Below are 22,831 nucleotides of genomic sequence, written 5' to 3' on the forward strand. Positions count from 1 at the left end.
TTATCAATTTAACACTCCCAGTGAAAGGTTTATGGAGGTAATCCATTATTCCCCAGCATGCATCTGTTCTCTGACGTAGATAAGCCACATTGCTGCTGGTGACTGGGTCAATGTTGGAACTAGGCCAGTGTTTATGTACAGAGTTGATAAAAGTTACGAAGAAAAAATATGCCTTGATGTGAAGAAAAATTTTCTGTACTGTCATGAGAAGACAAAGATTTAGTACATTTCTATAAATAAACCTAGATAACTATTTGTGATTGGTACAAAAAATGAATAGATAAATTAATTTGTGAAAATATAAGACCACCACATTCAAGATGTTTGTACGGAGATGTTGCAGTCAGTGTTTACATAAATAAAATGCTGTTTTTAGATTTCAATTAAAATTAATATAAAATAGTAATTTCATTTTCTTTTATGGGGTTTCTTACCATTATTTTTTATTTAAATGCCCTTGAAATTTTTCTGATTTGTTTTTTTTTTTTGATACATAAGATCTTGATGATATGTTCGCCAGTTCTGTTTATGCTGTCAGAAGAATAACAGGACTAAGACACTTTTTAAAAGTCAGGATGCTGTGCAATGCACCTTGTGTGCTCATTTATGTAGCACACTCATAAACAAGAAATTCTCGAGTGCAAGAAAAAATAGGTCACAATAACACTGGTCCACGGACATTCCATTCTAGTTACATGTCACATTACCTGCTGGTGGGAATGCATCATTCTGAGATCGAAAATCTTCCTCCATAAACACTGTTTAGAATGACAAATCTTTACATTCCTTTCAAGTTTCCATTCACATTTTGATGATGGCATTTTATCTCTGTTACTAAACGTGTGTAAAAATGCAATGTGTCTCACTGACGGCAGCATCAGTGCTGCCCTCTCTTAGATGCTTAGAGATAACCCAGCAGGGAGGTAATGATTTTAACAATATGGCAGCGCTCATGGATTGCAAGAATTAGTTATTCTAAGTGGTATATCTTTATACTGAGGAAAGCTCTGTCTAAACGGTTTTCAGATATCATTATACACATCAAACAGACAAATTTGAGCCCTTGATAATTTTTTCATGTTCACTTCCTTTAAATGTACATGCAGTATATGTATAACCACCGGTTCTTATGCATTTAAATATTGATATCTTCCTTACAAAACAGAAAAACTACTTAGCTTTAAAAATAGACGAGAGCAAACTAAATTTGTCTTTAATTTCTGCATGACAACACGTCATTAGGTTTCCGATTAATAATCAATTTAAAGAGTGTTAAGATCGACAGAGACAAACTTAATCTTGAAGTTAACACAGACTCAGAAACATGTCTTCCGTCAGTGACATTAACGCAATCGCCGATGAGATCAGGACCCTCTTGAAGTCGACGCACCGAAAGCTACGTACGGCAACGCATGTGTTGTCGCCATCGTAGCTTTTGGTGGTCTGTGGTGTCGCCTTGCGTAGCTCTCGTACCACAGACAACCGATGGCTACGATGGGCGACACAACAGACAACCGAGAGCAGCGAACGATCGACGACACCTCAGACAACCGAGAGCTGCGAACGACGACACAACAGACAACCGAGAGCTGCAAACGACGACACAACAGACCACCAAGAGATGCGAACGACGACACCACAGACCACCAAGAGATGCGTACAACGACACCACAGACAACCGAGAGCTGCATACGACGACATCACAGACAACTGAGAGCTGCGTACGAAGACACCACAGACAACCGAGAGCTGCGAACGACGACACCACAGACCACCAAGAGATGCGTACGACGACACCACAGACAACCGAGAGCTGCGAACGACGACACCACAGACCACCAAGAGATGCGTACGGCGACACCACGGTTGTCTGTGGTGTCGGTGTACATAGCTCTCAGTTGTCTGTGATTTCGCCATCGTAGCTCTCAGCGACACCAAAGACCACTGAGAGCTGTGTATACGCATGCTCTGACTGACAGCAACAATATTTGATAGTATTAGATACATGAATGGTGTACCTTATTTATGAAACCAATTTACGTACGATACTGCTTAGTTCGGTCAATTTTGACATTTGAGGGAAATCATATATGACGTGTCTCGTGACGGGTATATTTCATAATATGCAAGTAATAATGCTTCAATTACTTTTTATTTGAAATGCCGTCGTTGCCGTTTGTTGTTTTATCTAATTTGAATTACAGTTTCTCAATCTGTCATACCTAGTATTAAAAAAAATTAACATACACAAATTTAATAAAGATGTTTCCACTTCCTGGTCTGTGTATTTTCATCTATAAACATTCAATATAGTCATGGGCAACAGTTTAATTAATGAAAAGAAAACTGCCGAGTTTACGAGAAAACATTTACACAATATTTAATTTCTAGCTCACTAAAGCTGAAGCTATCCTTTGTCCAGTGTGCGTCAGTCCGTCCATCTGCCAGTCTATCTAAGTTCTTCCGTCCGTAACCTTTTAACATATTCGAATGTTCTCCTAATAAAGCCACAGTGCTAATTAATATATATTTAAACCAAACCTTAAGCACAAATCATTCCTACATGAAGGAGGTAGATTAAACTTTAGGAAAATGGGACATACCAAGCTTTTATCTTTATAAACTATAAATATAATGCATTAATTTCTTTAAAATCTTTATTCTTATATGGAAATTACTGCACAAGAAATACCAAAATTAACAAAAAAGCTTCAATGTAAATTACTTTTAAACCGTGACCCCGCCCCCCCCCCCCCCCCCCGAACCTTTTAAAAACAGTGTTCTTTAACATTTAATTTCCAATTATTTTCTTAACTTTTATTTCAACTTAAAACATTTAAAATATTTAGTTTCCCCCATAAATCCATTTTATCCGGATGATTGATAAAACAAGGAATCATCTGTATACAAACCTCTCAATACATAAATTACAAGTTTTGTGTCGCAGGGATCGAGGCGGCTTATGATAAACATATCAAATTTAGTTTAAACTAATATACTTGTTTTAGCTTCATCCTGCTGAATTCAGAGATATTCAGAGCTATTATAAAATATAGAATGGCAAGAACTAGTATTCAGGTGAGTTATGTGAACTATGGGTCTCTCCTTTGCCTCTCCATCTCCATCCCCCCCCCCCTCCCCCTTCTTTAATTTGATAACCTGGACACTAGCATAAAAACTTAAGAATTTACGGCCCTGATATTGAAGAATTTTAATTCAAAGGAATTAAATTAAATTATAAGAATGTGTCAGTTGACAATTATGTTGTTCGATAGAGTTCAAGTTAAATTGTAGTAAACTATATATGTATATGAATATATAATCTTATTCGGGCTTTAAAATCGTAAATCAGGTCTGTTTGCAGTTTCGCATATTAAACTTTTCAAGCGTTTTTGTAACAAAGATCACCCCAGAGTTCCACCGTGATCATGCGCAATGAAGCAAAATTAAAGAACTCGAAACATTTGGTGAAATTTGTTCATTTGTAAATCTAAAGATCTAGTCATGATGAGCGCGATCAGCAGGTAGTTGGTTTAGATTTGACATGACATCTTCAAATCCAGCCGGAAGAAAGCCGGCTCTGTGCCGTTTCTTCGTGAATACTGGGAACTGTGTTTACGGGGATGAGTGTCAGTTTCTCCACCAGAACCCAGGAATGGGATTTCAAAAACCGTTTTCAAACGGACCATTGCATTCTTCAGAAAATCATGGTGTGAATTTTCTCTAGTTACATATTTCTTGTTGAGATCATTGTACATATGTTTCGAATGTCAATATGACTGGAAGAAATAGAGGCGAATCGCGTGTAAACAATGTTTTTCCTAACTAGGTCAAACAATGAATTGCCTAATATTTTGTCGCACTACACCGATGCCAAGCGTAATACTGAGTTAAGAATTTTCTAAAGATTACCAAACTTTCATTTCATTTGATATTTTATTGTTTCTTATCTATCTTAATATTCTATATTATATGCGAATTCATTGCACAACATAAATAAACAGATGTATTGGTTTAGCATGCACCATCTGACCACATGTAAATTTTGGTTCATGAAATGTACATAGTACATCTTGTAAAATTATTTCAAGTTGATAATTTTAGGAGCCATAAATTGAGATCTTCTTTTGTAAACAACTTGTTAAATAAATCTGAGTGTTTGCTTTTTATTAGTATCTCAGTTTTTGTATCAATATTACGTTGTAGATGTGATTGATGACAAATTTTATTTTTTTCTGAAATGATCAAAGTTTTTTTTTTATAAAATAACATTGAATAAACTTGGTCAAGCATCATAAGATATAGCTGCAGGTCTATAGCTCCCAGTCTGAAAGAAAAAAAATTGGATAGATGACATGGGAGCTACAGTGCCTCTCAAAGTAAAAAAACTGCAATCTATAGCACACTAAAAATTGTGCTAAATTTGGACTGATTAACCTTATATTCAGAGAATATAGGTGGAAAATATTACTACCATAAATTTCTTCAGCAAATTTACTGCTGATATTATCGCTTTACTTGCCTCTGATATTCTTTAAAGCACCAACCCTATAAGTGCAGTTTGTTTACATGTAAAAATGGCAACTTGATCTCGATGTGAATTTTACATATTTCATTTTCAGAGGATAGTTAGCATGTTTTAGAGATTGTCTGCTGCAAGTAAAGAGACGATATCAGTAATAATTTGTCCGAAGAGTTTAATGGTGCTAATATTTTTCACATGTATTGTTTGTTAAAGGTTATTTAGTTCAAAACTAGCACAATTTTTTTGTGCATTGTAAATTGCAATATTTTACTAAGGGAGGCACTGTAGCTCCCTGGATGTCCATCTGATTTTGTTTCGACTGGGAGCTAAAGACCTGCATCTACATAAAATATACTGAAATGTTACGTGTGTTCTTACAGTATGGCATCAGGGAAACTCAAACCTAAATTTGAGGTGCATATCAATACCCTCTACAAAAAGAAATTAAGCGAATGTTTAAATTTTATTTGTTAAATACATGTATTGCATTTCATTGGTAAAAGGAATGATTTTAATATCTATGTACATGAAATACAGGGATACAGACTTCATTTTCTGTTTACCTATCTTGTCTTTAATTAATCCTGTAAGGAAATATGTCTGATGGTTGTCAACGTGGTAATTATAACTATAGATTATATAGTTATAATCATACGCTTATTGTTACTAGTCGTTGGTTCTTTGTTGTATACAGTTATATATAGTATTCCAAAATATTCAGCTAGATATCTTTAAAAATGATGGTTCTTTAATGGACCTTTTTTGGATAAACCTAAAACAATTTATGTATTGTTTTGTTGATCTACCAGCTATATTTGAATTTTGATGCAGGGCTATTATGTGATGTAGGAAAAATTGTTTAAGACTTTTATTTAACTATGTAGATTAAATTAGAATTTGATTTTAAAGCTTATTTTCTGTACTGGAAGATAAAATCATACTAACATGTAGTAATATCAGTACTTAAATGATTAAACATAAACAATGCTGCTGTATATATCAGAGCAATTGTGAGCATTAATGACCTATTTTCTACCACATTTGGTATTTGACATTTTCGTTACTTATTCTATAAGAAACCATAAGAAATAATCAGAAACTTACTAAAGCATAGTTTTACATCCCATTTAAGTTTACCTTATCAAAGTCCAGTAGCTGATAGTCTGAACTTTTAACAACATGCAGAACTAGGTCAACTTAGATAACACCATCTCTGTAATGGCTTATGACTTGCTGCTATTTATGAAAAGGATTGAATTGGAAAAGGAAGCAACAGGTTAAAACCTTGTGTTCTTTGTAAGGTGTGAGATTTAATCCAGAAATGTACAGATATATTAAATGTTGTTTTAGGGTTACCAGATTCGTTAGGAAACAATGGAGACCAGTACTTCAATGCTACGTTTGGGGGAGAATCAACTGTGCCAGAGTTTAACCCCTTTTCTGTAAGTTTTCTGCTAATTATGACAGATTAAAATTCTTAAATTAACTGTTTATTTAAAGAAATGTATTTTTCAATGAAGTTTCAGCCAGTTACAGTTGTTCATATTTTCCAAAGACATACTTGTCAGTTTATCATGTTGAAAAAGAACATTATAAATCTCTCTATAAACAATAAACTATATGATTTAATTCAACAATTGATTTCATTTACATATGCATTCAAATTCCTCTTAAAGTAAATATTGCAATGCTTAGGAGCATGTGTTTTGCTAACCCATTCAATGAAACTACTAGAGTGGTTTTCAAATCTTGCGAAAATGATACATGTATCTCTAAGTATGAGATGAAGGACTTTTTAAACTATATGTTAGTTTCATTTGCTGATATAAAGCAGTGGCTGTGTATCATGTAATTACAACAAAGTCATGAATTTCACAGTCTCATGAATGATACCTGTTTAATAAACAAAATTTTCACAAAAACCATATTTATCAAAGATTGTGGGAGTCATAAGTTCTATTGTTATACTGAGCTCAGTTTTGCATTAAATTTTGTAATGGGATATTGAAGCTTTAAGCAAATTTGTATTTATTATTAATGATTGTTTGGATTGCTGAACTGCAAGAATTGTAGAGGTCTTACAATTATTTGAAGTAATAGCAGAGGTCTTACAATAACCGAGACCTTACAGTGATTTGAACCTTACATTAATAATTAACAGAGGTCACTGAATGATTAAAAATATTAACAGAGGTAATAATGATTTGAAATAATAACAGTGGCCTTACAACAATTTAAAACATTCACAGGGACCTTACAGTGATTTGAAATATTAACAGAGACCTTACCATGGCATACTTACACTGATAAATGATTTTAACAGAGGCCCCCTATGGGCCGGCCTGGCAGGGGGATGATTGGACCCTCTGGTCCTGGACCAAACTTTGGTCCTAACAATCCCCGCATGGACCTGGCCGCTGGGGAAGGGAGACTTGACTGTCCTCCAGGGGGACCTATGAGGATGGACAACTTTAGGTCAGATAATCCAAGAATGGATCATGGATTAGCTTCAGACTTCGCAGCTTTAAATCTGCAGATTCCAAACACCACAAAGGTATCTCTTATGTTTGATTTCCTGAAACTTTATTTTATGCTTATAAGAAAGGGTAATTAATAAGATGATATCAATTTGTTGGCATCAAGCCAAGAGCGCTTGGACTCTGGGAAATGTGACAGCTTTGCAATGAAATTTTGAAGATGGAGTATATATCAACACATCTCCCTAAATTCAATGCACACTTATACAAGTTAACTATGAGCTTTTATCTTGCCAGGGACCAAACCCTATTGCCAATGAGTTCATCCCAAAGTCCTCCAGTCTCAGTCACAGTGCCAGTTCTCCAAACTTCTCCACCATCAATGGGAACGGATACATCCCCCCTCATTCTAATGGGCCACCCCCACCTCCCCCAATGATGATATCTGGGCAGCCTGAAAACCACAGTGTGGTAGCTGGGGCACCACCAAACAGTATGATGATGTCAAACACTCCTCCACCACATCTAGTGCCTACCAGTAAGTTAATTATTAATGAGGCCGGATCTAATTTGTTCTGCCCTAGATTTTTAGATGACATTTTTTACATTAATTTCTTCTGATACATTTATTATTTTAAGATAAAAAAAATTCAGACATTGTTTAGGGGGTCATCTCAAAGTTTATTAATGTTTGACCCTATGGGATTTTGCTTGAAATGTATCAATTTTGCACATTTTTACATTTTTCAAAAACCTTCTGCTCAAGGGATTTCTTCTTTCTGTTCTACATATGAAAGTTATTGCTAAAAGGCATCAAACGATCAAATAAAAAAAACATTTTACTTCCTGGTTTGTTCCAGGGGCCTTATCAGAGTTGTTTTTTGTATGCCCAATTTCCACGATTTGTCAGATAATGACTATTTCTGATTTGACAAAAGCAGAAATGGTGATATATATAGTATTATTAAAACATTCAGACATATTTAAGTAATAAATAAATATATAACATCACATATTAAGGGTCATTAACACAAAATACATGGTTACTGTCTTGAAATACATGTAATAAGCTATATTTAGGCGGGTAAGAAAAATGTGACAGAGCGCTAGGCTTGCTGAGCCCTCTTCAGGTTTTCGACCCGAGCCCAAATTTAGCTTATCCTTCAAGACATTTATGTTTATTCTACAGTATAATATCAAATTCACACCTCAAACTAGCTATTTTTGACAAATTTTGCTGAATATCTGCTGTTGAAACCATAACTCCATGGCGTCAACCAAGCAAAAGGATGAGGTCACAACCCAAGTGAAAGGCTGCGCGAATACGTGCATACTTGAAGTGTACTCGGCCTCGTTAAGTCCAATAGAAAGTCCACCAGTAGGTGTTTTGTGTCCAAGTATTATGTCATGTGATAACCAGAATCGGTGATGTGTTATCATACTACATGTATTTCTACAAGATGAGTCAGCTGTTTGTAGTATTGTGTTTGAGCCACTCCATGTCAGCAGTTTGTAGTATTGTGTTTGAGCCACTCCATGTCAGCAGTTTTTGGGTTGTGCTTGAGCTGCACCATGTCAGCAGTTTGTTGGGTTGTGTTTGAGATGTTCTATGTCAGCATTGGTTTGTGGTCTGTTCCAGGTGGCGTCAGCCTTGCTACAACCAGTCCAAGTCACAGTCCTCATCTGTCTCCCTCCAACTCGCCCCTGATGATGCGACGGACAGCCTCGCCCATCGCCCCCCTCAAGCAAACCACCACTCCCAAGAAATCAAACAACACCACCATTCAGGTATTGAATGTCAGAGTTACTGCCCTTCAGTTACTTCCATGTACACATGTAAAGATCAAAACAATTTGGTGCCAGCTTTCTCTTATTAATGTCAATTTTCTTGTATAATAATTTTATAGCAAATGTTTTTGATATGTGCTTATGCATAACTGAAATGAAAAAAAAATTGGAACTTGTTTTCTCATAAAGTTGAATAATAAGCTAAAAATATTTCAAGAAAAGTTTTTTTTTTAATAAAGAAAGCCATACAAAATAGCAATTGGTATTCAAAGAATGGAAATAAGGATGTAATAGATGTAAATGTAGGAGTGACTTTATTTCTGTCTGGTTTAGGAGAATGTTGGTGGCACCACATACTTTTACTCCCCTGATGACTTCAATCCCCAGCATGAGGCCACTGTGAGTACTGCTATTTGTCTCATCAATGTCAGTAACCTCTGAAAGAAATTTCCTCTACCTTAATGGAATTTATTGTGAACTATAAAGAAAATGAAAGACAACGCTAATTTATCTTACAGCAACTGCCAAACTTCTCCATGTTCCCCAGTCTGCCACCCCACATTGCTCATTTAACTGTCAAAAAGAACATGCCACAGTTCTTTATGCCAGATGAACTTAAAATGGTGAGTCATAAAGTTATGAAACCATCTTGAGATATTTCAATTTGTTCTTGACATGTAGAGTTACTGAGCAAACGAACGATATATTGCATGACTATATATATGATAGATACTGTTATGAACTGTTTATATTGTGTAAATAGGAGTCTGATGTTATTCTGATCTCTTTGACAGGACATCTTAAACAGGCATGCTTTAACAATGGCACAACTAGACACAACTCAAACCACAGGTAGTAAAATGGTATAAGATAGTGATTGAATGTGATAAGACTCTCCTCTTAAAGTTATTTTTGAAATAGAGTTAAACTCTATTTAATCCATAGAGTTAAACTCTATTTAATCCATAGAATCTGTGATAGGTTATAACATTTTGGTAAGTTAGAGCTGCTGTAACAATTTCCTATTACTGCTGACTTCCTTCAGATATTCCTGCAGAAGTGGACAACTATCATAATCTGTTCCCCCTGGAGCCCCCGTTGGCTAACCCAATGCAGAAATCCAACACGTTTGGGTACCCCACCACCTGTTACAAGGCAGTCAACACAAAGGACGGCCTCACCTACTGCTTACGCAGGGTTCACGGTAAAGACTCCCAGCCTGTCCCTCAGATATCATAGGGGTAGCTTAAAGCCCAGAAGATATTCTAGATGTAGCTTAATGTACTTTTAAATTTAGAGTTTTACATTTTTTTTTTTTATAAAAGTACTAATGATGATTTATCATTGATTAGATATTGATAATCTTTTACACAGCAGCATTTGATGAATAAAAAATGACATTGATTGAAGATGTTTATTACTTATTAGTACCCACTGGTTTTGTGACTGTTAGGTTTTCGATTGTCCAACACAAAGTGTATGAGCATCATTGACATGTGGAAGAAGATGTACCACCCTAACATAGTCCAGCTGAGGGAGGTCTTCACCACAAAAGCCTTTGGAGACAATTGTAAGCTACCTTAACTTCTCCCTGAAGTATTACAACTGTAAACTACCTTAACATCGGACTGTAGTATTACAGCTGTAAGCTACCTTTAAAATCTCCCTGTAGTATGACAACTGTAAGCTACCTTTAAAATCTCCCTGTAGTATGACAACTGTAAACTACCTTAACATTAGACTGTAGTATAACAACTGTAAACTACCTTAACATCGGACTGTAGTATTACAGCTGTAAGCTACCTTTAAAATCTCCCTGTAGTATGACAACTGTAAGCTACCTTTGAAATCTCCCTGTAGTAAGACAATTGTAAACTACCTTAACATTAGACTGTAGTATGAAAACTGTAAACTACCTTAACATCGGACTGTAGTATTACAGCTGTAAGCTACCTTTGAAATCTCCCTGTAGTATGACAACTGTAAGCTACCTTTAAGATCTCCTTGTAGTATAACAACTGTAAACTACCTTAACATCGGACTGTAGTATGACAAATGTAAACTACCTAAACCTCTCTCTGACTGTAGTATGAAAACTGTAAACTACCTTTAAAATCTCCCTGTAGTATGACAACTGTAAGCTACCTTAACTTCTCCCTGTAGTATGACAATTGTAAGCTACCTTAACTTCTGACTGTAGTATGACAAATGTAAACTACCTAAAACTCTCCCTGTAGTATGAAAACTGTAAACTACCTTAACTTCTGACTGTAGTATGAAAACTGTAAGCTACCTTAACTTCTGACTGTAGTATGAAAACTGTAAGCTACCTAAATTTCTGACTGTAGCGTGACAGTTGTAAGCTACCTTTACGTCTGATTGTAGTATGAAAAGTGTAAGCTACCTTAATTTCTGACTGTAGTATGAAAACTGTAAGCTACCTTAGCGTCTGAGTGTAGTATGAAAACTGTAAGCCACCTAAATTTCCAACTGTTGTATGACAACTGTAAACCAGCTTAATTTCTGACTAGTATGACAACTGTTAACTACCTTACCTTCTGACTGTAGTATTGGGGTTGTCAGCTACCTCAACTTTTAGTGTAGTATGACATCTGTAAACTACCTTAACTTGAATACCTGTTTGTTTTACTCTCTGCAGCTATAGTATTTGTGTACGACTTTTTCCCGGGAGCAGAAACAGTTTTGTTAAAGCATTTCAGTGGACCTGGAGGGATGAATGGCTATACCAACGCCTTTAACATGGAGGGTGGCAGTTCATCTAGGTCCTACAACTCTAGCAACAAAGGTACAGAACTGTGTATAACATTGAAACTGAGTTGGAAGTGTTAGTATTTGCATTTGATCTTGGATTTGATGAAATACTCTGAATTGGAGACCTTTTGTTATTGTGGAAAGGTTTGAAAGCTAAGAACTTGCATCTTTTTGGAAGACTGTGATGGAAATGATTAATTCTTTTCATTGCAGGTCTGAATGGACCGAGACAACACGCTGGACTACTTCCAGAGAGTATGATTTGGGCTTACGTAGTCCAGCTTAGCTCCGCCTTGCGCGCCATTCACGCTGCTGGTCTGGCCTTTAGAACGATGGACCCCAGCAAAATCTTAATCTACAGCAAATCAAGGTCAAATTGATTAAACAGAACATTATTATCAAAATAAAGGAGATTCAGACAATATCCTCAACAGATTGATCTGATATTTCCCTGTATACAGTAATATTACATACAAGTTAATGTTTACGCAGTTATACACTCCATGTAAGATTTAATGTATATGACATACAAGTGAATATGTTACTTTGTTCCTAAGAGTTTTCATAAATCTTTCATTTCCACTGCTTACAGATATGATTTTTAGGATTGCAAAAAATGACGTTGTCGGTACTGTATGTATCATACTCAGTAAAGTTTGTACATAACATTTAGCTTCTCTTTTTACAGGATAAGGTTGAACTGTGTGGGTATCCTGGATGTGTTGACATTTGACAGTCAGGGAAACCCACCTTCTGCTATCCAACACTATCAGGTACAGCGAGATACAAGTAAACTAATAGGTGGTAGAGCGAGATACAAGTACACTAACAAGTGGTAAAGAGAGATACAAGAACACTTACAAGTGGTAGAGAGAGATGCAAGTATACTAACAAGTGGTAGAAAGAGATGCAAGTACACTAACAAGTGGTAGAAAGAGATACAAGTATGCTAACAAGTGGTAGAAAGAGATACAAGTACACTAACAAGTGGTAAAGAGAGATACAAGAACACTTACAAGCGGTAGGGAGAGATACAAGTATACTAACAAGTGGTAGAAAGAGATGCAAGTACACTAACAAGTGTTAGAAAGAGATACAAGTACACTAACAAGTGGTAAAGAGAGATACAAGTACCCTAGCAAGTGGTAGAGCAAGATATAAGTACACTAATAACTTAACTCTATAAGGTTTAGCAAGATACAAGTACACTTACAAGTAAACACTATTAGGTTTGTTGAAGTACAGTTACACTAACAAGTTGAAGTACTTAATCCTAGGTATTCTTAGTATTTGAGTTCATTGTTTTGATTTTCCAGCATAAATAGTAATATGTACGCTCAGTATTTGAGTTCTTTGTTTTGACTCTCCAGCATAGATATTCGTATGTATGCTCAGTATTTGAGTTCTTTGTTTTGACTCTCCAGCATAGATATTCGTATGTATGCTCAGTATTTGAGTTCTTTGTTTTGACTCCCAGCATAAATAGTCATATGTATGCTCAGTATTTGAGTTTTTTGTTTTGACTCCCAGCATAAATAGTCATATGTACGCTCAGTATTTGAGTTCTTTGTTTTGACTCCCAGCAAGAAGACTTGGTGTACCTGGGTAAGGTGGTGCTGGCCCTGGCCTGTAACACGGTGATGGCCATCAAGCGAGACAACTTCCAGAACTCAATGGAACTCATCGCCAGGAACTACTCAGCTGACCTGAAGAACTTTTTCCTGTAAGTCAGCTCTCCCAATTGTCAGCTCCCCAAATTACTGAGATAATAGATAAAGTCTAGTATTTTGATTATTGAGATACAAAATAAATCAACTGTGCGAAGTACTGAGATATTAGGTTATCAACTGTGCTATTAAATAAAGTCATCTCTTCTCAAAAAAAAAAAAATGAAATAGAATAGAATTTAATTATGATTTGGCATTGATTTCAATCATCAAATTAAAAAAAAATTAGTGGATATCAAACACTTGAAGGTTTTTTTAACCATTTGTTATATCAAACACCTTTAGATATTTGTTAATTAATCATTTTATCAAACACTTGTAGATATTTGTTAATTAATCATTAATCAAACACTTGTAGATATTTGTTAATTAATCATTACATCAAACACTTGTTGATATTTGTTAATTAATCATTTTATCAAACACTTGTAGATATTTGTAAATTAATCATTACATCAAACACTTGTAGATATTTATAATTAATCATTATATCAAACACTTGTAGATATTTGTAAATTAATTATCATAGCAAACAATTGTAGATATTTGTAAATTAATCATTATAGCAAACAATTGTAGATATTTGTAAATTAATCATTACATCAAACACTTGTAGATATTTATAATTAATCATTATATCAAACACTTGTAGATATTTGTAAATTAATTATCATAGCAAACAATTGTAGATATTTGTAAATTAATCATTATAGCAAACAATTGTAGATATTTGTAAATTAATCATTACATCAAACACTTGTAGATATTTATAATTAATCATTATATCAAACACTTGTAGATATTTGTAAATTAATTATCATAGCAAACAATTGTAGATATTTGTAAATTAATCATTATAGCAGACAATTGTAGATACTTGTTAATTAATCATTATATCAAACACTTGTAGATATTTGTAAATTAATTATCATAGCAAACAATTGTAGATATTTGTAAATTAATCATTATAGCAGACAATTGTAGATATTTGTAAATTAATCATTATATCAAACAATTTTAGATACTTGTTAACCAATCAGACTCGGCCTCGAAGCATTAATGACATCATGCCAATGATAGGGGCTCGTTTTTATACTCAGCTGGACTCGGCTCAACTCAGGAGTGATGTCATTGAAAATGAACTGACAAAGGTAAAACAACTGTGTTAGAACACCTTTGTACTTGGTGCTGAATCATTATAGATAATTCATGTAGGCAAGAATTGGATTATAATGATCCATATTTGTTTAAGAAATTAATGAGATCTCTGTTGAGTGGTTGTTAATTTGTTGGTCTTTGCTGATCCTTTAGGAAGTGGAGAATGGACGCTTGTTTCGACTTTTAGCAAAACTGGGAACTATCAACGAGAGACCAGAGTAAGTAGTGACTGTAGTTGATGGTAGGGTGTCGCAGCAATACAAAAGAGTAAACACTTGAGCCTTGTACCTTCAGACCCAAGTGTATCACTCAGTTGTTCAGGTTGAGTTAGTCAAAACTAATGCCATTCACAGTCAAAACATATATATCAGTCGAAATATCATCTTTATCACTGTCAAAAACTAGTGTTAATTATTGTCAAAACTTGAACCCTATAGAGACCAATCAGAATTTTAATGGCTAATGTTAAAAAGATGGGAAGAGAAAATTGCAAACTTTGTATTTTGAGAAAAACTGGAATGATGTTCTGTTTTTTCCCCAGGAATTGATTAATCTTGAGGTGATGTGATACTGAGTTTTCAGATGATGTGACGTTGGCATAAATAATCATATATATAACCGTGATATGATGTGACATTGGTATTTTGATATAAACTTGACATCATATGACATTGACTTTTAGACTGAAATAATCTTGACATGATGTGACTTACTTTTCTGATATAACCTTGACTTGTTTGACATTTCAGATACAACCTTGACATGCAGTGGTCAGAGACAGGGGACCGCTACATGCTGAAGCTGTTCAGGGATTACCTGTTTCACCAGGTGGATCAGACAGGTGCTCCATGGATAGACATGGCCCACATTGTTCAGTGCCTCAATAAGGTGACTCAAATATTGCTATTGAAAACAAGCACTTAGATTTTCTGGTCATGGAAAGGCTCAAATCAATTAATTCCTTCTTTTAAACAATTATTAAAAGCTATGGTTGATACATGTATATTGACAGGAAAGTGATACTGCAGAAAAATTTAATGTTAATGAAATCTTGACCTTTTTTGGCCTATCCATGAATACATTCAATGCAAATAGAAATGTCTATGATCATCTTGCTTTAATTTCCAGTTGGACTCTGGATCCCCTGAGAGGATTTGTTTGACATCTCGTGATGAACAGAGCGTGTTGGTCGTGTCCTATGCTGAACTCAAGCAGAACTATGAGCGAGCTTTCAGTGAGCTGCTATCATCCAGTCAGAGTCACTCCACATTTACGTAGCCACAGGGAAGAATCGATCTGTGTTAATTAAATTTAAAGTTTACTGTTGCTAATCTCATGACCCTTTAAGTCTTACGTTTTTTGTGCAAAATGTGCTGGTCAGTATTGAACCAAAGGGACACTCATTCCTTAATGAAAGGACATGATATTAATCTGATCAAAGTTTTATAATTGTGTAAGTTGCAATATATTGACATGAGATCTCGCTTTGAATGCCCAAATGTTCTGAGTTTGTTGTGTACTGTAGCCATGTTACCAAGTATTTTAATGTTCTCCTCTCACATTCAAGTGCTTGTAAATCACAAGGCAGCAGCTCTGGAAACGATTCCAAGGAAGGAATCCGTGCTGGAAAGAAATTCTTAATGGAATCTGTGCTATAAAGATATTCCTAATGAATCAGTGCTGGGGAAAATTCCTAATGGAATCTGTGCCAGAAAGGAATTAAATCAGAGCAAATGCTAATTTATTTTTAAATTGTATGAAATGAACTTGATACTTGTAATTTGTATTGTCACAATTGAGGGACATTTGGAGAACATGAACTATTTGTGTATTTATTTGTATTTAATGCATTTTTATTGTTGACAGATATTTGCCATTAATATCTTGATATCTTTGTGATGACTATTGGGCATTTTGGCAATTAGGGCAGCACTGTAGGCTTGCTTCTGGTGGGGGAGGGGCGTGGCTTATCTCCTTGTTGTGGAGGGGAGGTCACTCCTGAAGGAGTTTGAAATGCAGCCAGTCTGATGTGTTTTTGATAACCTGCTCATTTTAATTGACAGCTTTATTCACATATCTAGCCCATGTTAATGTCAACTGTTGGTTAAAATTTTGTTTAGTTTTTGCATTTGTGCAATAGAATTTTGTATTTGATTGCAAATATTGTAATTACTGGGGCATGCTTTTGTGTTCAAAAATATAAAAATGAATGTTTTTGTTTAAAAAATTCTATGAGTCAAAAGATATGAAAAAATTATGATTTTTGAAAAGGTATTAAAAATAACTGATGGACATTGTAATTTTGGTCTCAAATTAGAAATTATGATATTTAGAGAGGTTTAGTTAAGAAGAAATTTTTCAGCAATTAACATCAACCCAGTTTATAATGTGATATTTTTACTGAAATATTTTAAACTGTGTGAATACAGCTGTGACATTGGTCTGGTTGACTTCTCAAAAGGAATGTTTGATGGAGTGTAAGGTGTGTACTAGGTGAACAGATAGAATATACAGATAGGATATACAGGGTGTTACGGTACCGGTAAAGTGCTGGGGGGGGGGGGGGGGGGGGGCAAATCAATGGCCGGTACTTGTTGCTCTTATTGAACCTGTGTTGGAAGGGGGCATGGAATTACAATTATAGGAATGCCAAGGTCTGCTTTCTATTTTAGACTTGATAACTTGACTTAGAAGGAATGAAAAGTTTTTTTCTCAGGAAAAAAGTTTAAATAGAGGGGGGAGCGTTAGCTGGAAGAGTGTAAATGACAAGGTTAATTTTAGGCAGTAATATACAAATGTGTCTAGGTAAAAACAGAAACTACAAACTGGTTTGTTATGGCAGGGATATGAGATATTAGGGAGATATTGAGATTGTTAACCAACACCAGTCGTAAGCTTTCACATGTTCATATGTCAGTAAATTAATTAACCGATGTTTTACTGTGCTAGGGTGTTAATTTATTATGACGTTATTTCAATGTTGGCAACAGTGAAGAGATATCATGCAGAGTTATGTTTCTTGGTACTGTTGTATACATTGAAGTACTGATTAATTTTAACAAAACTCGGCAGCATAATGGTTTTTTTCTGTTGTTGACAAGGTCTGTACAGATATAATTAAGGAGGCATATGTACAGACGAAGTATTTTTATGATGATAAAAATGTTAAAAATACCAATTTAAAAAAATAATAAAATATTGAGAAAATTAGGTCAGATTTGTGTTTTTATTTTGTTGTTGATGGACGTGGCTCCTTATAAGTAATGATGTTCATAGGCATGAACTGGACAGTGAACCACAGGAATTCATTGTAACAACATCTAATGATAGAATATCATTTTACGATATAATATCACATAAAGATATAATATTTTATTGCATAAAACTGAATGAAATCCAACCACCAATGATACAACCTTATATGAAATTATAAATTTCTGTTTTAAAGATCAGGGGCGTACAAGGCGTTGTATAACCCCCACTCGGCGCAATGAAGACGAAAGAATTTCAATTTAAGTAAGAATATTAATTTTTGACTTTAGTGCATCGTTTTCATTATAAAGAAGATGGGGTAATAAGATGGCGCAAATGCCCATTCGGTTTAGTAGTGAAATACAATTTTGAATTTATTTTCCCCAATTAAATCTATTCAAATATATTATAATAAAACTTTGCAAAAGCAACATTTCTGACTATAGTCAGTTTTTAATATATTTAACAAAAAATAAGAAAAAAAATATTGTCGGAAATTTTGGTGGTATCGAACCCGTAACATAAAAACCCTAGATTTATAAGGTTAGCTTATTCCAGGTGCTCTAACCACTGAGCCATTTCATACACAACAAAGTGGGCTTTTTAAATATTATGTGTGACTAAGGCCACGAACTTCTGGACTTGTATTATTTTTTCAAAACGTTCAATTGTTGGGATACAAAATGATATTTTTAATGTATAGTGGGTCATCTCTCCACGTTTTTGTTGATTGAAATCGGTTTGTTTTCCAATAGACCTTAATTAGACTATGAGAAAAATATGGAGCACAGACCCACTCTATAAAAGAAAATGCCCTGAAGTTCTAAAAAATGACAGTATTTGCAGATTTTGATACGTACACGCCTGTTTGGGGCAACATATTCCAAGTATTGAGCATACCTACAGGTTAAAAATCAATCATTCGTTAAATATATACTGTATTGTTTTTAATGATTTAAAAAAAACCATTAGATTTATTGATACTTTAATTTTTCAGTAGCCTGTCCGACCGCGTATGGGCATTTTACACGCCTTATTCACCCATCTTCTTTCACGATGGAAGTCAATATTGTGCTTTCATTCTATAAACACAACAGGTATGTGTTTCCAAGTTAAGCTGCACATCGTTTTTTGCCCAAATCTTGGATCATTTACTGTTCTTTATTGCAAAAGTGGGTATGAATGGGTCCTGACTCCATCGTAAAAGTATACTTTTATTTAAAGAATAAGTTTATTTTAATTTTTATTATTGATTTATTAAGATGAAGTCTAGACCCATAATGGGTCAAATTTGTAATTTTCACCAATAACGTTTTACTATACTAATTATTGTCAAACTGTTAAATTTATTCACCTGTAGTCTAAGGAGGCCCGTAGTCCATCCTTCCCCATGGAGAGGGTGTTCGAATCGTATAGACGGCGTTTTATTTTTAATTAATTTGCTGATAAGTAAACCAAGTTTTGCTTTTTATTGGATTATTATGAAAAAAATATCTAATACCATTTATATAATGACAACAATTACGTTATGTTCATGTTCTGTACACACAATGTCGGATAAATATAGCGCTAGCACAGATATGAGATCATGCTGTAATGCTTAGAAAGCATCAAATTAAACAAAGGAGATAAGTACCAAGTACAAGTACTATTGTATATTATGTATTTGTCAGAGAATGCAGTTCTATATTATACATGTACTTGTACTGATGCACAGTTTCAAATATAAAGATTTTTTTTATATGTTCATATGCCATTTCAAAATCCTGGGTACGGGGGATTTGTCATGCCTTGTACCCTCTTGTCCTTTGCATTTTTCATGTCCCTTGGTCTATTACTCTTTTGGCTAAAAGGGACTATCGGTTAGGTCATTCAGTAGGTTTCTACTTCATTTTCCAATTCTTGAGGTTTTATCATATATGTATAGGCTAACTAGAATAATAACTTCTTACATGTCTGCATACGCAGCTACTATAAAAGATAAATTGAATAAAAGTAGTTTGGCATTGCATAATATAAATATATGGCGCAGAATTTTTTCTACTAGAGTGAATGAAAATGTTAAAAGCAGAGACAAATCTCTGATTTAAAGATTCGAGACAAAATAATGTAGATTAATATATATTATTTTGCCTCCAATATCGATATATAGGTATCCAGAACGAGCTGATTATTTACAGTAAGGACGTTGTTTTAATTTTTTAAAAACATGAAAACTTACTGTGCAGTGTCCTTTTTTCACTTCTGTCTCTTGACATGGGAGAAAAATGCATATTATAAAAACTGCTTTTTATCATACATTATTGTTTTCCATTAATTGTTGAAGACCATAAAGAAATCACTTATCCTTCAATTATAATATCCTCTAATGTTATAAAGTTGCATTAGTGGTTAGACTTACCACTAATGAAATGATTTTATCATTAACGTGCTATGTTTCCATCCATGATTAATATGATTTCAAAATTATACCAATAAGGTAAATAATTCACATTTAACTAATGATATGAAATTAAAAACGCAAATGTACATTGGTGACCATTAATGATAGATTTTATATTGCACTAGTTAATGGACTTCAACCAACAATGATACAATTATGATCTTTGCACTGATTTAAACAAGGTTTGGTCAAGTACTAGTCATTCAATATATTTTCTTTAAGTTGTACAACTTATCAGAATACATAACATTAAATAAACATTCTATAAACTAGGCATCATTAGTGTGTTGACAAATAAAGAAGATGAATAAAATAACAATGAATGTGTTACAAAATATTATATTGCTAAACTTTTTGTTTTTACAGCTTGAAAATTATTGAGTTCTTGTTTTATTATCTGCACAAAGTAACTTAACTAGTTTGTTTTATATCGTAAAAACATAATATATTTCTTTCTTAACTCCTCATAAAACGGACATTTCAAATTATATAATTAAATGGAAATCATCCGCAATATATGCTCTTATATTATTATGTCTGCCTTTTTCAATGTTGAAAGAGTGAGAAGTTCTATGTTTTGCTGTACTGTTTTGCCATTATAGTTAATCGGACTTTTAAGATAAGCTTGTAAACAGAAAATGCATATCAAATGTTGATACCAAAAATCGTGGCAAGCAAAAAAAAAATTCAATTTCACTATTCATTTCATCAGACATTATAATCAGACACGTAGCATCAGGGGGGGCCAGGGGGGGCCTGCCCCCCCCCCCCCCCCACTTTTTCTCGCAGCAGCAAATTTTTTAAAATTTACATATAAAAAATTGTATTTTCATGGAGTTGGCCCCCCCCCCCCCACTTTTTTGGGAGTATGTAAAAAATTGATATGAAAATAAGGAAATGAGGAGTGAAATTGAAGTTATATAGTACGCCCCCCCCCCCCCCCCCCGGATTAGGATTTTAAAGATTTTGGGAAACTTTAAATTTCCTTTTTTTTTTTTTTTTTTTTGCTTGCTTGTCAAGATTTTTTGGATGAGTCTGGCCCCCCCCCCCCCCACTTTCAAAAACGATGCTACGTGCCTGATAATCAATATAATTATCATTACATGTGTACAGTGCAAGATAACAAAAAAATATTTTCAAAACAGTTTTTGAGGAAACATCCTCGTTGGAAAGAAAAAAAATACATGTAGTGTACTATTGTTCGTCTCTTTAAGGATTTTACTATATTGTACTGACATGTGGACTGTGATTGTGATGTTCAATGTGATGATTGGGATAATTCGATGTTGATCAATAAAAGATAAAAAAAAATAAATAATAAGAGCACCAGATATTTGGTAACCTTTTTAGAACTTGTCTTTTTGGGTCGTGGGTTCGATACCACCAAAACCTGATGTAACATTTTTATTTTCGTTTGTTAAAATATTTAAAACTTAATATAGTTAGAAATTGTGCTTTTGTAAACTATCCTAAATTTATAAAAATATTATAAAATTATTAGATACTAGTATATTTAAATGGGAAAAACCTATAAATTTGATATTAGTATTTTACGATTAAACCAATAGGCATTTGCGGTATCTTATTGGTAAATCAAAGATATCACAAAAATAAATTTTTATCGCTCATAATTTACTTTGCAGTATGCAAGGCAAAAGCTCTTTAGATTTTAAACATGATAAAAATTGGATATTCTAATGAAGAAGCACAGGAAACTTCATATTTATCAATTAAGGTTTTTAAAAAATCAGCCCAGATGTGACCTTAGAACAATACTTCTAGCTACAGGAATATAGACTGACACAACTGTTATATTCATAAATATAGAAGGTCCCACTTATTTACAGACGGTCACTATTGTTAGCTACAGAAGTCTAGACGGTCACTATTGTTAGCTACAGATATAAAGACGGTCACTAATGTTAGCTACAGAAATACAGACGGTCACTTATGTAAGCTACAGATATAAAAACGGTCACTAATGTAAGCTACAGATATAAAAACGGCCACTAATGTTAAGACGGTCACTATTGTTAGTTACAGAAATATAGACGGTCACTAATGTTAGCTACATAAATATAGACGGTCACTAATGTTAGCTACAGAAATATAGACGGTCACTATTGTTAGCTACAGAAATAAAGACGGTCACTATTTTTACAGGGGTATTGATACACGGGTCCATTTGTTAGCAATGGAATGAAAATCTATGGGTACTAATTTTAAGTCACAGAAATGAAGATGTACGAGTATTCTTGTATTTTATTTCTGTGGGAAGTCATGGTCTTGGGTTCCGTCCTTATTTGCGTCAGGACTCATTAGCTACAGATGTACTTTGGTCATCGTTGGATGTCACATTTACTATTAAGGCACAGTCACTAGTTTCTGTAACATAATTCACCCGATATTATTTTTATATTTTGATTTGAACTTTAATTACAGAAACAAGTGTCTGTGTATACTATTTACATGTAGGTACAAAACAATAGCTTAGGATCAGCCCAATTCCATATTCTACTATATACGGTGTTTTATGTATATAAATATATAATTTCGGAAGAGAATAAAAATGATTTTTTTTTAAAATTCTGATATAAGTAGACCAAATGTTTTCTATTACACACATATATATATATCAGGCTTGGGGTAATGCTAAATGTAATGGTAATGCATTGCAATGCATTACATG

At 34.1% G+C, this 22,831-nt stretch overlaps 1 protein-coding gene across 1 annotated transcript; it reads left to right on the top strand.

Annotated features, from left to right (window-relative positions):
• Positions 1-3,413: 3,413 nt before the first annotated feature.
• On the top strand, positions 3,414-17,657 carry LOC128155201 (PAN2-PAN3 deadenylation complex subunit pan3-like). Its single transcript, XM_052816799.1, has 18 exons — positions 3,414-3,710; positions 5,876-5,967; positions 6,849-7,079; positions 7,300-7,540; positions 8,642-8,790; positions 9,124-9,189; positions 9,309-9,413; positions 9,585-9,642; positions 9,836-9,994; positions 10,244-10,360; positions 11,450-11,596; positions 11,776-11,932; positions 12,251-12,335; positions 13,146-13,285; positions 14,311-14,440; positions 14,601-14,665; positions 15,197-15,335; positions 15,576-17,657. Exons 1-18 carry the CDS (start codon positions 3,545-3,547, stop codon positions 15,723-15,725), a joined length of 2,397 nt encoding a protein of 798 aa, XP_052672759.1. The 5' UTR covers positions 3,414-3,544; the 3' UTR covers positions 15,726-17,657.
• Positions 17,658-22,831: the final 5,174 nt, after the last annotated feature.

The sequence above is a fragment of the Crassostrea angulata genome, chromosome 7, assembly GCF_025612915.1.
Source record: "Crassostrea angulata isolate pt1a10 chromosome 7, ASM2561291v2, whole genome shotgun sequence".
Classification (NCBI taxonomy): Eukaryota; Metazoa; Mollusca; class Bivalvia; order Ostreida; family Ostreidae; genus Magallana; species Magallana angulata.

What these genes read in the sequence shown, in the direction of transcription:
- LOC128155201 (XM_052816799.1), top strand. Translation starts at nt 3,545, where the DNA reads ATGACATCTTCAAATCCAGCCGGAAGAAAGCCGGCTCTGTGCCGTTTC. An exon ending in AGACACAACTCAAACCACAG is followed by an intron (nt 9,643 to 9,835) that starts GTAGTAAAATGG and finishes GACTTCCTTCAG; the next exon opens with ATATTCCTGCAGAAGTGGAC. An exon ending in ACTATCAACGAGAGACCAGA is followed by an intron (nt 14,666 to 15,196) that starts GTAAGTAGTGAC and finishes TTGACATTTCAG; the next exon opens with ATACAACCTTGACATGCAGT.